This window comes from Schistocerca nitens, chromosome 11 (assembly GCF_023898315.1).
Source record: "Schistocerca nitens isolate TAMUIC-IGC-003100 chromosome 11, iqSchNite1.1, whole genome shotgun sequence".
NCBI lineage: Eukaryota > Metazoa > Arthropoda > Insecta > Orthoptera > Acrididae > Schistocerca > Schistocerca nitens.
Genome location: NC_064624.1, coordinates 141,276,658 through 141,290,002, shown reverse-complemented (window position 1 = coordinate 141,290,002; position 13,345 = coordinate 141,276,658). Strand labels below are relative to the sequence as shown.

Here is a 13,345-nt window from a genome sequence, read left to right as displayed (position 1 = left end):
CCGGCCGCGGTGGCCGAACGGTACTTGGCACTTCAGTCCGGAACCGCGCGACTGCTATGATCGCAGGCTCGAATCCTGCCTCGGGCATGGATGTGTGTGATGTCCTTAGTTAGGTTTAAGTAGTTCTACGTTCTAGGGGATTGATCTCAGATGTTAAGTCTCACAGTGCTTCTTCATGCCACAACTGCCAACTCTCCACAAGAGCCCATACAGCCACATCTTAAACCCACGCGAACAGCCCACTTTTCCCCTTTCCCTCTAGAGGGAGACACCGAAGCCTTCAATTGCGACAACGGCGCCACCGCCAGAAAACGGAGGGGAACTGCTTGACGCTACGTGCTGTGGCGCGCTTTTCAAAGCTAACTTTACCATAGGTCACCAGTGGTCCTAACACCACCAGTCCCTAGCAGTTCCAGGTCTGAGGACGAGGTGCAGATTGTAGAATCGCTCAAGGTCCTATATCGTGCTGACGCTTCAGACGCAAGTCCTGGATACCAGCACTCATGGTCACACTGAGGCATAAACTGTCTCCTTGATCCCTTCATGTGTTCCCAAATGACTGACAACCTATTGCTCCAGTGGAACTGTGGCGGTTTTTTCTCCCACCTCGCTGAATTATGACAACTTTTAAGCACTAGACTTGCGTTTTGCATTGCTTTTCAAGAAACGTTGTTTCCTGTGATGTGGACCCCAGCTCTTTGTGCCTGACAGGGGTACTACAAAAATTGTACTGACTGTGACAGACTGCGAGGTGGAGTCTGCATCTATGTCTATGTCTGTAGCGAACCTATTCCCCCTTGAAACACTTTTGGAAACTGTGAGGACAATGCAGGAAATTACCATCAGCAAGATATAAGTCCCTCCAGACGGTGAAGTGTTGCACCATGTATTAGCTGCACTAATTTCTCATCTCTCGCCTCCACCCCCACTTTTCCTACTTCTGGGTGATTTTAATGCCCCTAACTTTGTTTGATGATGGCGTCCTCTTGGGTAAAATATTCCGGAGGTAAAATAGTCCCCAATTCGGATCTCCGGGCAGGGACTACTCAAGAGGACGTCGTTATCAGGAGGAAGAAAACTGGCGTTCTACGGATCGGAGTGTGGAAAGTCAGATCCCTTAATCGGGCAGGTAGATTAGAAAATTTAAAAAGGGAAATGGATAGGTTAAAGTTATATATAGTGGGAATTAGTGAAGTTCGGTGGTAGGAGGAACAAGACTTTTGGTCAGGTGATTACAGGGTTATAAATACAAAATCAAATAGGGGTAATGCAGGAGTAGGTTTAATAATGAATAAAAAATAGGAGTGCGGGTTAGCTACTACAAACAGCATAGTGAACGCATTATTGTGGCCAAGATAGACACAAAGCCCATGCCTACTACAGTAGTACAAGTTTATCTGCCAACTAGCTCTGCAGATGGTGAAGAAATTGATGAAATGTATGACGAGATAAAAGAAATTATTCAGGTAGTGAAGGGAGACGAAAATTTAATAGTCATGGGTGACTGGAACTCGTCAGTAGGAAAAGGGAGAGAAGGAAACATAGTAGGTGAATATGGATTGGGGGGAAGAAATGAAAGAGGAAGCCGCCTTGTAGAATTTTGCACAGAGCACAACTTAATCATAGCTAACACTTGGTTCAAGAATCATAAAAGAAGGTTGTATACCTGGAAGAATCCTGGAGATACTAAAAGGTATCAGATAGATTATATAATGGTAAGACAGAGATTTAGGAACCAGGTTTTAAATTGTAAGACATTTCCAGGGGCACATGTGGATTCTGACCACAATCTATTGGTTATGAACTGCAGATTGAAACTGAAGAAACTGCAAAAAGGTGGGAATTTAAGGAGATGGGACCTGGATAAACTGAAAGAACCAGAGGTTGTACAGAGTTTCAGGGAGAGCATAAGGGAACAATTGACAGGAATGGGGGAAAGAAATACAGTAGAAGAAGAATGGGTAGCTCTGAGGGATGAAGTAGTGAAGGCAGCAGACGATCAAGTAGGTAAAAAGACGTGGGCTAATAGAAATCCTTGGGTAACAGAAGAGATATTGAATTTAATTGATGAAAGGAGAAAATATAAAAATGCAGTAAATGAAGCAGGCAAAAATAAATACAAACGTATCAAAAATGAGATCGACAGGAAGTGCAAAATGGCTAAGCAGGGATGGCTAGAGGACAAATGTAAGGATGTAGAGGCCTGTCTCACTAGGGGTAAGATAGATACTGCCTACAGGAAAATTAAAGAGACCGTTGGAGAGAAGAGAGCCACTTGTATGAATATCAAGAGCTCAGACGGCAACCCAGTTCTAAGCAAAGAAGGGAAGGCAGAAAGGTGGAAGGAGTATATAGAGGGTTTATACAAGGACGATGTACTTGAGGACAATATTATGGAAATGGAAGAGGATGTAGATGAAGACGAAATGGGAGATAAGATACTGCGTGAAGAGTTTGACAGAGCACTGAAGGACCTGAGTCGAAACAAGGCCCCGGAAGTAGATAACATTCCATTAGAACTACTGATGGCCTTGGGAGAGCCAGTCATGACAAAACTCTACCATCTGGTGAGCAAGATGTATGAGACAGGTGAAATACCCTCAGATTTCAAGAAGATTATAATAATTCCAATCCCAAAGAAAGCAGGTGTTGACAGATGTGAAAATTACCGAACTATCAGTTTAATAAGTCACAGCTGCAAAATACTAACGCGAATTCTTTACAGACGAATGGAAAAACTGGTAGAAGCCGACCTCGGGGAAGATCAGTTTGGATTCCGTAGAAATGTTGGAACACGTGAGGGAATACTAACCTTAAGACTTATCTTAGGAGAAAGATTAAGAAAAGGCAAACCTACGTTTCTAGCATTTGTAGACTTAGAGAAAGCTTTTGACAAAGTTAACTGGAATACTCTTTCAAATTCTGAAGGTGACAGGGGTAAAATACAAGGAGCGAAAGGCTATTTACAATATATACAGAAACCAGATGGTTGGGAAATGAGTGAGACAGGGTTGTAGCCTCTCCCCGATGTTATTCAATCTGTATATTGAGCAAGCAGTAAAGGAAACAAAAGAAAAATTCGGAGTAGGTATTAAAATTCATGGAGAAGAAGTAAAAACTTTGAGGTTCGCCGATGACATTGTAATTCTGTCAGAGACAGCAGAGGACTTGGAAATGCAGTTGAACGGAATTGACAGTGTCTTGAAAGGAGGATATAAGATGAACATCAACAAAAGCAAAACGAGGATAATGGAATGTAGTCAAATTAAATCGGGTGAGGCTGAGGGAATTAGATTAGGAAATGAGACACTTAAAGTAGTAAACGAGTTTTGCTATTTAGGGAGTAAAATAACTGATGATGGTCGAAGTAGAGAGGATATAAAATGTAGACTGGCAATGGCAAGGAAATCGTTTCTGAAGAAGAGAAATTTGTTAACATCGTGTATAGATCTGTCAGGAAGTCGTTTCTGAAAGTATTTGTATGGAGTGTAGCCATGTATGGAAGTGAAACATGGACGATAACTATTTTGGACAAGAAGAGAATAGAAGCTTTCGAAATGTGGTGCTACAGAAGAATGCTGAAGAGAAGGTGGGTAGATCACATAACTAATGAGGAGGTATTGAATAGGATTGGGGAGAAGAGAAGTTTGTGGCACAACTAGAAGAAGGGATCGGTTGGTAGGACATGTTTTGAGGCATCAAGGGATCACAAATTTAGCATTGGAAGGCAGCGTGGAGGGTAAAAATCGTACAGGGAGACCAAGAGATGAATACACTAAGCAGATTCAGAAGGATGTAGGTTGCAGTAGGTACTGGGAGATGAAGAAGCTTGCACAGGATAGAGTAGCATGGAGAGCTGCATCAAACCAGTCTCAGGACTGAAGACCACAACAACAACAACCTTGTTTGGGGTGGAACCAAGATTGCTGCTGTGGTAAGGCTGTCGAGGATCTACCAACTCACCTCGGCTTTTGCCTCCTCATTACAGGTGCCCCCATTCACTTTAGTGTGGCATCTGACAGATACTGAGCCATTGATCCCTTGGATTGCAGTCCTGGTCCGCTCCTTTATATCCACTGGAGATCTCATGGCAACTTGTGTGGTAGTGACCACTTTCCACTCTTTCTGTCCCTACCCCAGCATCGCCTGGACACTTGCCCATATGGACTCTTACCAAGGCTGAATGGGATGCTTTCAAGGGCACTACAACTGTTGAATCTCCTTTGCATGGGACTACCATTACTACCATTGTTGCCCAAGCTGAATCTTGAATCCCTAGTTCCTCAGGTTGTCCCAGTGGTAGTCAGTGCCTTGGTGGTCACTCAAAATCGCTGTGGCCATTAGAGACTGTAGGTGGGCCCTTCAACATCATAAGCGCCATTCTAGAGCACCTCATTGCCCTCAAACTGCATTGTGTCCAGGTCTGTCGGCTCATTGAATGATGGGACTATTGGGAACGATACATCTCCACCACTGGCACAAAAACCTCTCCTTCCCAGGTCTGGACCAAGCTCAGATGCCTTTACGGATATGAGACTCCTTCAGGTATACATGGAATTTCGACAGATGGAGCTGTATATGCCGATCCACATGTAATTGCAGAATGTCTTGTGGATCATTATCTTCGCATCTCTGCATCTGACAATTAAATCGTGGTGAAACGACAATTCCTATCTCTCGCTCCACACCAATCCGAGACATATAGTGCTCCCTTCAGTGAGTGGGAATTGCTCAGGGCCCTTGCCGATTCTCCTGACTCAACCCCTTGGGGCAGACTATATCCATTCCTGAAAGCTTAAATGTCTGTGAGTGGATTATCAGCGCCACTTCCTTGCCATCATCAACTGAATCTTGAGCGATGGCGACTCCCCATCGCAGTGCCAGTTAAGTATGATCATCCCAGTGCTAAAGCCTGGTAAGAACCTGCTAGATTTGGACTGTTATCGTCCTATCAGCCTCACCAACGTTCTGTGCAAGCTGCTTGAATGTATGGTGAGCTGGCCGTTGTGTTGGCTCCTCAAGTCTCAGCGTCTTCTGGCTCCCTCCCAGGGCGGTTTTTGGCGAGTTCGCTCCACCACTGACAACTTACTCTACCCGGAGACTGCCATCTGAATGGCCTTCTCCTGGCGTCAGCACCTGATTTCCGCCTTTTTTGGTCTGACGAAAGCTTACAATATCACTTGGCGACACCACATCCTCTCTACTCTGCATGAGTGGTGTCTTTGGGGCCCGCTCCCGATTTTTATACGGAACTTTTTATCGCTACGCATTTCAGAGCTCGAGCTGGTGCCTCACACTGTTCGCCTCACATCCAAGAGAATGGGGTCCCAAATGGCTCTCTCCTGAGCGTTCCAATCTTTTTAATCATCGTTAATGGTCCTCAATATCTCCCCACCTATATGCTGATGATTTTTGTATTTCCCTTTGCTCCTCTTCTGTTGGTGGCTGAACGTCGACTGCTGGAAGTCATACAAAAGGTGTAGCAGTGGGTCCTCACTCACAGGTTTCAGTTTTCAGCTGCCAAGACTTGTGTCATGCCCTTCTGTTTTTGATGACAAACTACTTAATGTAGTGGAGACGTTCTGCTTTTTGGGACTGGTCTTTGATACTTTTTTAACTTGGCTTCCCCATCTTCGTCAGCTTAAGAAAATGTGGTGGCAGCATGTTAATGTTATTCAATGCCTGCACCACAACGAATTGGGTGCTGATCGCCCTACACTGCTGCAGCTGTGCAAAGCACTTTGCAGTCCCTTCTTTCCTATGGATGCCTGGTGTGTGGTTCTGCTTTGCCCTCAGCATTCCAACTGCTGGACTCTATACACCACTGTGCGACAGGAGCTTCCTAAACCAGCGTCCTAATAAAGGCTGGTGTTCCTCCATTGCGAATTAGGTGACAGCAGTTGCTTGCGAACTATACTGCCCATATTCGTTATTCGCCTTACCATTCAAATTATGATCTCCTTTCCCTAATATGGCTACCCATCCCTGACAACAGCAGCGCAGATTGGGGATGCCAGTTGCAGTTTGTGTTTGCTTCTTACTGATCTCGACACTTTCCTTCTATCACTTTTCTATGTGTTCACTTCGTGGTCCGTACTACAGCCACTGGTTCGTCTGGACCTATCGCAAAGCCCAAAAGGCTCAGTTCCACCTATGGCCTCCATGGCAGTTTTTCTCTATTCTTGGTGAGTTCCAGGAATCAGAAACAGTCTACACAGATGGCTCAATGGCTCTTGTTGGCTTCGTTTATGCTCACGTTGGACATGCTGAACAGAGCTCCTAGCTGGATTGCTTCAGTGTTTTCACTGCACAGTTGGTAGCTATCTCTTGCACTCTTCAGCATATCCATTCCTGCACAGGTGAGTCCTTCGTCATCTGTAGTGACTTTTTAAGTAGCATACAAGCTCTCAATCAGTGCTTCCCTCACCACCCTTTGCTGTTAACTATCCAGCAGTCTCTTTGTGCCCTCGGCGACAGCGGACGTTCAGTGACCTACATTAGGACCCCAGGACATGCTGGGATCCTGGGCAGTGAACTTGCTGTCAGGTTGACCAAACATGCTACCAGTAAACCAACTCTGGAGATCTTCCCACTGGAGACTGATCTCCAGTTGGTCTTATGCTGTTAAGTTTTCAGGATCTGGGATGCTGAATGACACACGGTCAGTACACCAAATAAACTATGTGTTGTCAAGGAGAATACGAATCTGTGATAATCATCCATGCAAGCTACTCGCAGGGAGTCTGTTGTCCTTTGCTAACCCCACATCGGCCGCACCTGGCTGACTCATAGACACCTCCTCCGTCGCTAGGACGTACCTCAGTGTTGCTGTAGGTCCCACTTGACTGTCGTCCTCACCTCACTGGACTGCCCTAGTTTAGTTGCTCTGCAGTGGACTTTTAACCTTCCCATCACACTGTTAACGGTGTTGGGAGACAATGTCTTAACGGTTGACATCGTTTTACGTTTTATTTGTGAGGGGAATTTTTATCACACAATCTACCTTTATTTTAACTCTTCCCCACTCTTTCTTTGCTGTTTTTTAGCCTTGGTGTTCGTATTTTCCCTGTCCAAGTTCGTCTAGCCTTGTCTTTAAGGCTGGAGGTTTTAGTGTGTTGCAGAGTGGCTCGCTCATCCTTTATTTCTGTCGTGATCACCCAGTCCTGGCCATCTGCTATGTTATTCTGATACCATCCACTGTTTTTTCTTTTAGTTTACGTTTTCCCCTTTTGTTAGCCTTTTTTGTTTTCTTCTTCAGTGTAGTTTCGAGTCAGTCTTTCTCCTTTTACTTTCCCGAAATCGTTTTGGTAATGTTTTTAACCCGAGAGCTGTTTGAATGTTGGGAAAGGGACAGATGACAGCGTAGTTTGACCCCTTTACTCCCCACACCAACCAACCAACTAAAACTGCTTCTCATAAAGAATCGAGCTCAATGCAGTTTTCGTAGTACTATAGCTAGGAACATGTCAGATCTATTGCCAGAATGTACATATATATTTTATATCAGACCTCAGCTTGTAAATCACATCCAGCGAAAATGATAGTTGGGTTTGACAATGCATATGACTGAGTGAAAAACAATTTTTAATATGACTGTGGGCAAAATGCGATTTAACAGATGAGTGAGTAACATGATATACAGTGTTATAATTAACGAGGCATCCACAGTCATCGTTAGTCAGCATCTTGTGACACCACTATACCCAGATTAGTATGGGATGTCTGCTGCCAGCAACATCACATGCTACTGATTTTAAATCACATCTCGTAATATGACAAGGACTTCAGGTTTCCAAGATGAAGAAGATATGTAAGGAAAATGCTCATAAATCAGTTTGCAGTTCAACAGGAACTAAAATTTGCAGAAAACTGCACACGTTGAACAGCAAGACCAGTAACTGACTACGAAACAGTTCCAGCTCATAAAACTAGCCAAAATATCATCTTCATAAATGTAACAGACGAGAGGATGCTTGCGGATCTTATGTATTTTCCCACAATTTACAATATGCTTTGAGTTAGTTAGGAACATAACCGTATGTCAGTGCTTGAAAGGGTAGACGTCTGTGACACAAAAATTACTTATAAGATATAAGTGGTAACTTTCATGAAGACTTATACCATTGGTAAAAGTATTTAGCAGTAGTATTTCTACTGTCCACAATATTTCCAAACAGAACAAAGGCAGTGGTGTATCCTTTCATGTGTAATGACAGCACCTTCAAGACCATCTTTAGTGTCACAATGCTACAGGACATGCAAATGTTGGATTTCAAGCCATGGAACTGAACGTCACGAAAGACAAGAAATTATTGCTATGTCCAAATGCATTCTCATTCCATATGAAGCATCTAGCAGATACACTTCGATCAATGTAGACCTAATAAATCACAAGCTAGATTCTGTTTCTGAGTATTAGTTGGACACAGGTTTTTTTTTTTTTTTTTTTTTTTTTTTTTTTTAAGGGAATAATCTAAATTATCCCTTGCTGACCACAAAACTCAGAGCCAGCAGGTAGGAGGTAATTTGTGATAATGTTCCCGTCACAGATAAATTATACAGTTTCCTATCCCTCCAAGTTTACTTTGCCTGCAATTCTGAATAGTAGACAAACGATGAATGGAGCTGCATGGTGGAAAAAACATGTTCACCAACAGAGCAACTTACAAACACACGGAATTCAAGTGCATTCCTAAACCGAAATATACTGATCACTAATGCACTAAATCACTGTTTTAAAGAAAAGAAATCCTATTAACTGTCTCTCAAAGTGAAAGATTAAAAAATCTGTTAAAGTGTCTGTTCATGCTAAGCAGGAAATCTAACTTAAGGTCGTGATGTGAAACAAAATTTAAACTGTCACTAATGTTCATTACATTACTTTGCAAGTTCAACTTTTCTGAGTGGTTTTCCAGGATATCATTTCACTTCAGTGCATGTTCATTGTTTTCAGTGTGATTGGCTTCTTCTTTCTTAGTGCATTAGATTAATTTCACTTCAATTATTGCTTATGGCACATACTGTCTCTCAAATGGTTCAAGTGGCTTGGAGCACTATGGGACTTAACTTCTAAGGTCATCAGTCCCCTATAACTTAGAACTACTTAAACCAATCTAACCTAAGGACATCACACATATCCATGCCCATGGCAGGATTCGAACCTGCGACAGTAGCGGTCGCGCGGTTCCAGACTGTAGCGCCTAGAACCGCTCGGCCGCCCCAGCCAGGTGCCTCTCAAAACTACTTACTATAACTGAATTATACTTTTATAGTAGGTTTGTGTTCCTGCTACTTTCATGAGGCGAAACATTATTTTTCATCACTAGAGAGGAAAAACTGTGTGCCAAAATTATAAATGAAAAACACTGTTTTGAGAATCATTCAGCTAAAAGTCCGTTAAGTATAACAAATTTTTTATAAAGTCATTCATACATTTCAGAGTGGATCATAAGTTAACCCATTTCCTGTTAGTATTCTATGTACAGTAATCCGTATGCAGAGAGCAAACTTTTAATTTATGGGAGCACAGTCAGTCCCATGGTTTGAGATCCTACATCTGCATGTACTGTAGCATTGTGACACTAAAGGCAGTCTTGAAGATGCTGTCATTACATAGAAAGTGACACACCACTGGCTGTGTTCTGTTAGGAAATTTTTTGGGCAGTGGAAGGACCGCTGCTAAATACTGAAAGAATTGGGAGTGACTCATTATTACTAACAAAGTTTATATGTATGTAATATTTGTCAAAAATGTGAGAGAAAATGCTAGGAAAGCTTATGACGTGTAGTTGTCATTTTCATGCATGCAATTTTGGGCATGGTTGGCAGGTCTCCACCATATCCATTGTACATCAGTGCTAGAAACACCACTCAACAAATTGCCTGCTACACCACACCCCATCAGAGATCACTCGAGTATAGGTGGCTATCATCGGTTCATAGCTGAGGCACGCCCATGCTGCGTGGTACCACTACCAGCCCCAATAACCACACATATGAAAGGCAAAGACAAGACTGATCTAACAGAATATAGAATTGCAGCATCTTGTCCACCCAGAAAATCTGTTGGATTGGAGGAGAGGGGATCATGCACTGGGTGTACTCATGAGGCAACGAGCTGTAATTAAAGTGGGGGTTCCATAAAATGTTCTGTAGTAATGAGAAACCGTAGTAGATTAAGTGTCTTAAATCGTCACTGATTCTAGTCAGGTTATAAATGATTACCATTAAAGTACCAGTAATGATAGATTAACGCCTGTTTGTGAAGCAGCTTCCACAGCTCCGTATTAAATTGCCCAAACAGCTCAGAGTCTGGCTCTCATCTGTAGGAGTTTTTTGAATCTGGAGATGTGACTTTGACGTCTGTCAGTGATCTGTGCATTTAAAAACAAAGTAGCACTACTTCAAACATTCAGTGTCACACCGTGGGTACACCTTCACCAGACTACACACACACATACACACACACACACACACACACACACACACACACACACACTCAAACATGTGTGCGAGGCAAACATAAATACACTGCCTTCACCAGGACCACACCAAGTTAAGCACTGTGGGAGTCAAAAGGGCTTCAGAGCTGTTCGTTCCTGTACAGTCATTCAGGATTCACGTCTGTTTCTCTCTATATAGAAAACATCCATTATTATCTGATGCAGTTATCAGAACTATAAAATGAGTTTTGAGTATGTCAACTGTATGATTTTCAATAGAATCAGCAACATTTGCAAATCTGTCTGCCCAAAATATTTCTAGAAAAAGGAATTATGTATTTTATCGATCAGCGGATATTGGATTCATTATTTTAATACATCATTTACCAGAATAATGGAAATAATTACTTCTTAATTGACTTTAGTTTCAAAAAATGTTACTAAATTCTTCCCCTGAGCACATGCCGCACAGTGCGTAGTATCAGCATGTAGGTATTTTCGTTTAGACCCGTCCTAGCGAGATTGTCGCATGTAAATTACATACTTCAGCACTTTCCAGGAAACAAGGTTTACTTTCCAACGGTTGTCATATCGAGACAAGTTCATTAAACTTTAATTTACTCTCATGATCTCGCTGTCGCCTTAAGGCGCATCACAGCCAGAGGAATATAAGACGAAAGTTTCTCTCTCTCTCTCTCTCTTTGTCTCTCTCTCTCTTTCTCTCTCTATGTGTATGTTTCTGTGTGTGTGTGTGTGTGTGTGTGTGTGTTTGTTTGTTTCTGTTAGTTCCTGTGTGTATTTGCATCTGTCAATGAGTGTGATTGTGTGTAGTGGTAGAGGAGTCCAGTTTGGTATTATTGCTGTATCCGAAACCTAACTACTAAATGGTTTCCTGGTTAACAGTAGCTTTCTCTGTTTGACGAGTTTGTGTCAAGAAACTTGTTGATAATTGGGTTTACTTTTGTTCCTGTAATAACAGAAACTTCTCTTTAAATAGCAGGAGACGTCATTAGCATTATTTGTCACATTTGCAAGTGTCAGAGAGGACTGCTGCACACAGAGACGTAGTAATGGCTGAACGAAGTGGAAGGCAACAACTTCTATAACGACTGAATTCTAAGGTCAAAAAACTAACGATCACGAATTAAAGTGACAAAATGTGATAACTTTGTATCTTGAGAGTTGGAGTGTAGGAATTTTTTGTGGAGAGTGCATGAAGAATTTGAGAGGATGACGTAACTGTGCATCTGTATGTTAATATAAAACAACTTTCTCAGTGTTCTGTATCACAGAAGGGAGATTTATCAGTTGTCAGAGGGTTGAGTTACAGAATTGGTTACAGTTGTACCACTCTGATACGTTTCTTCATCAGAAGTGTGTGTTTGAACAAAAGTACGAGAATTTCTGTGTTTTGTGTAGGACCCTCTCGGCAGCGGAGAAAGGAAGGAGGCTGATGAAGGCAGCTAGCGATGGGGCAGTGCAAGAGCTGCAGATGCTGCTGGCAGCTGGGGCTGATGTGGGCGCGACGGATGGGAACAAGAATACTGCGCTGCACTGGGCAGCCTGGCAGGGTCACGTGGAAGCGGCGAGCTGTCTGGTGGGGGCTGGCGCGGAGGTGGACGCCGGGAACTGGGTCCAGAACACGCCGCTGCACTGGGCTGCATGGGGCGGCCGGCCGGCCGTGGTGCGGCTGCTGGAGGAGGCCTCTGCAGACCCCAATGCCAGGAATGTGGACGGGGACACGCCGCTGCACTTCGCGGCAGAGCATGGCCGCACAGAGGAGGCGATTGCACTACTCGATGCAGGGGCTGACAGCGGGGCCAGGAATCACAAGGGGAAAACCCCAGTGGACCGCGCCAGGCAGTTCAACCACCAACACTGGATAGACAGGATAAGACGAGGCTAGCAGTACAATACACACCTCTGAAGTAAAAACAACGCTAGTCTACCAAAATCACAACAGTAGCGACAATGTGACATTCATATAAACTAATGTGTGTAGCAAGAAGCGAGTTTCCTTCCATGAAAACTCAACAATAATCGAAACGTATATCATTAATAATAAACATGTTTTTAACTAAATTCATTATTGTAAAGTAATTGGTAAGAATATGCTATTACAAATAACACCACCTCCAGTGTGGCAGTAAGGCGCTGTACTGTTGCGGTAAGTTGTTGGACCACAGTAACAATAAATCTTTAATTTAATCAAGAACAATTCATTTATTGAGCCAACTGTGCAGTTTGTAAACACTGCCAGTGCAGGTCGGCCAAGTATGACTTTAAGTAAACAGTTATGATGAAAGTCCAAAGACAGTCGTCTGAACAGAAAAAGAGCATGTTGTATTGAGCAGGAACATCAGTCATCCCCAAGGAAACCCCAGAGGCTTAGTTTGTGCCTCAGAATACTGTAATACAGTATCACAGTTGCTGTGGAAAAAATAACAATGATTACTCAAAACAAACCATTGCTCTTACAATACCATAAAGATATTACAGCACTTCTTAAAAACATCAAGAATTTTCTTATTTGCCAAGACAAGCATTTACAAGAGAAAAACACACTCACTAATTATATCCATGTCTTGTGGAGATGAAAATGTGTTCACAATGCAACAATTTCCAAAATTCATGATAAGGCATACACCCACAGAAATTTTCATTGAAGGAGTCCACATCATGAAAATAAATCATCTTTGGTAAAACAATTACTGATTGGTTCTTCCATGTAGTATGCTGCACAAAGTGCAAACCGTAAGAAATAAAAGGTAAAATATTATTAATCTGACCTTAAGAGACAATGTAACAATATATCAAACAATGCTCAGAGCTGTATCCCATCTAGAGTAATTTAAGATTATGTTTACATGTTATTCTAAGCCAATTACATACATGAAAAACAG

General features: G+C 42.6%; 1 protein-coding gene across 2 annotated transcripts in view; it reads left to right on the top strand.

The window, feature by feature from the left end:
• Positions 1 to 12,524, top strand: part of LOC126212803 (ankyrin-3-like) — a 53,658-nt gene extending 41,134 nt beyond the window's left edge. For both annotated transcript variants that reach the window (XM_049940210.1, XM_049940211.1), the window contains exon 6: positions 11,862 to 12,524. In XM_049940210.1, coding sequence (XP_049796167.1) covers positions 11,862 to 12,348 — 487 coding nt within the window. In that variant the 3' untranslated portion in view covers positions 12,349 to 12,524. The remainder of the gene's footprint in view (positions 1 to 11,861) is intronic.
• Positions 12,525 to 13,345: the final 821 nt, after the last annotated feature.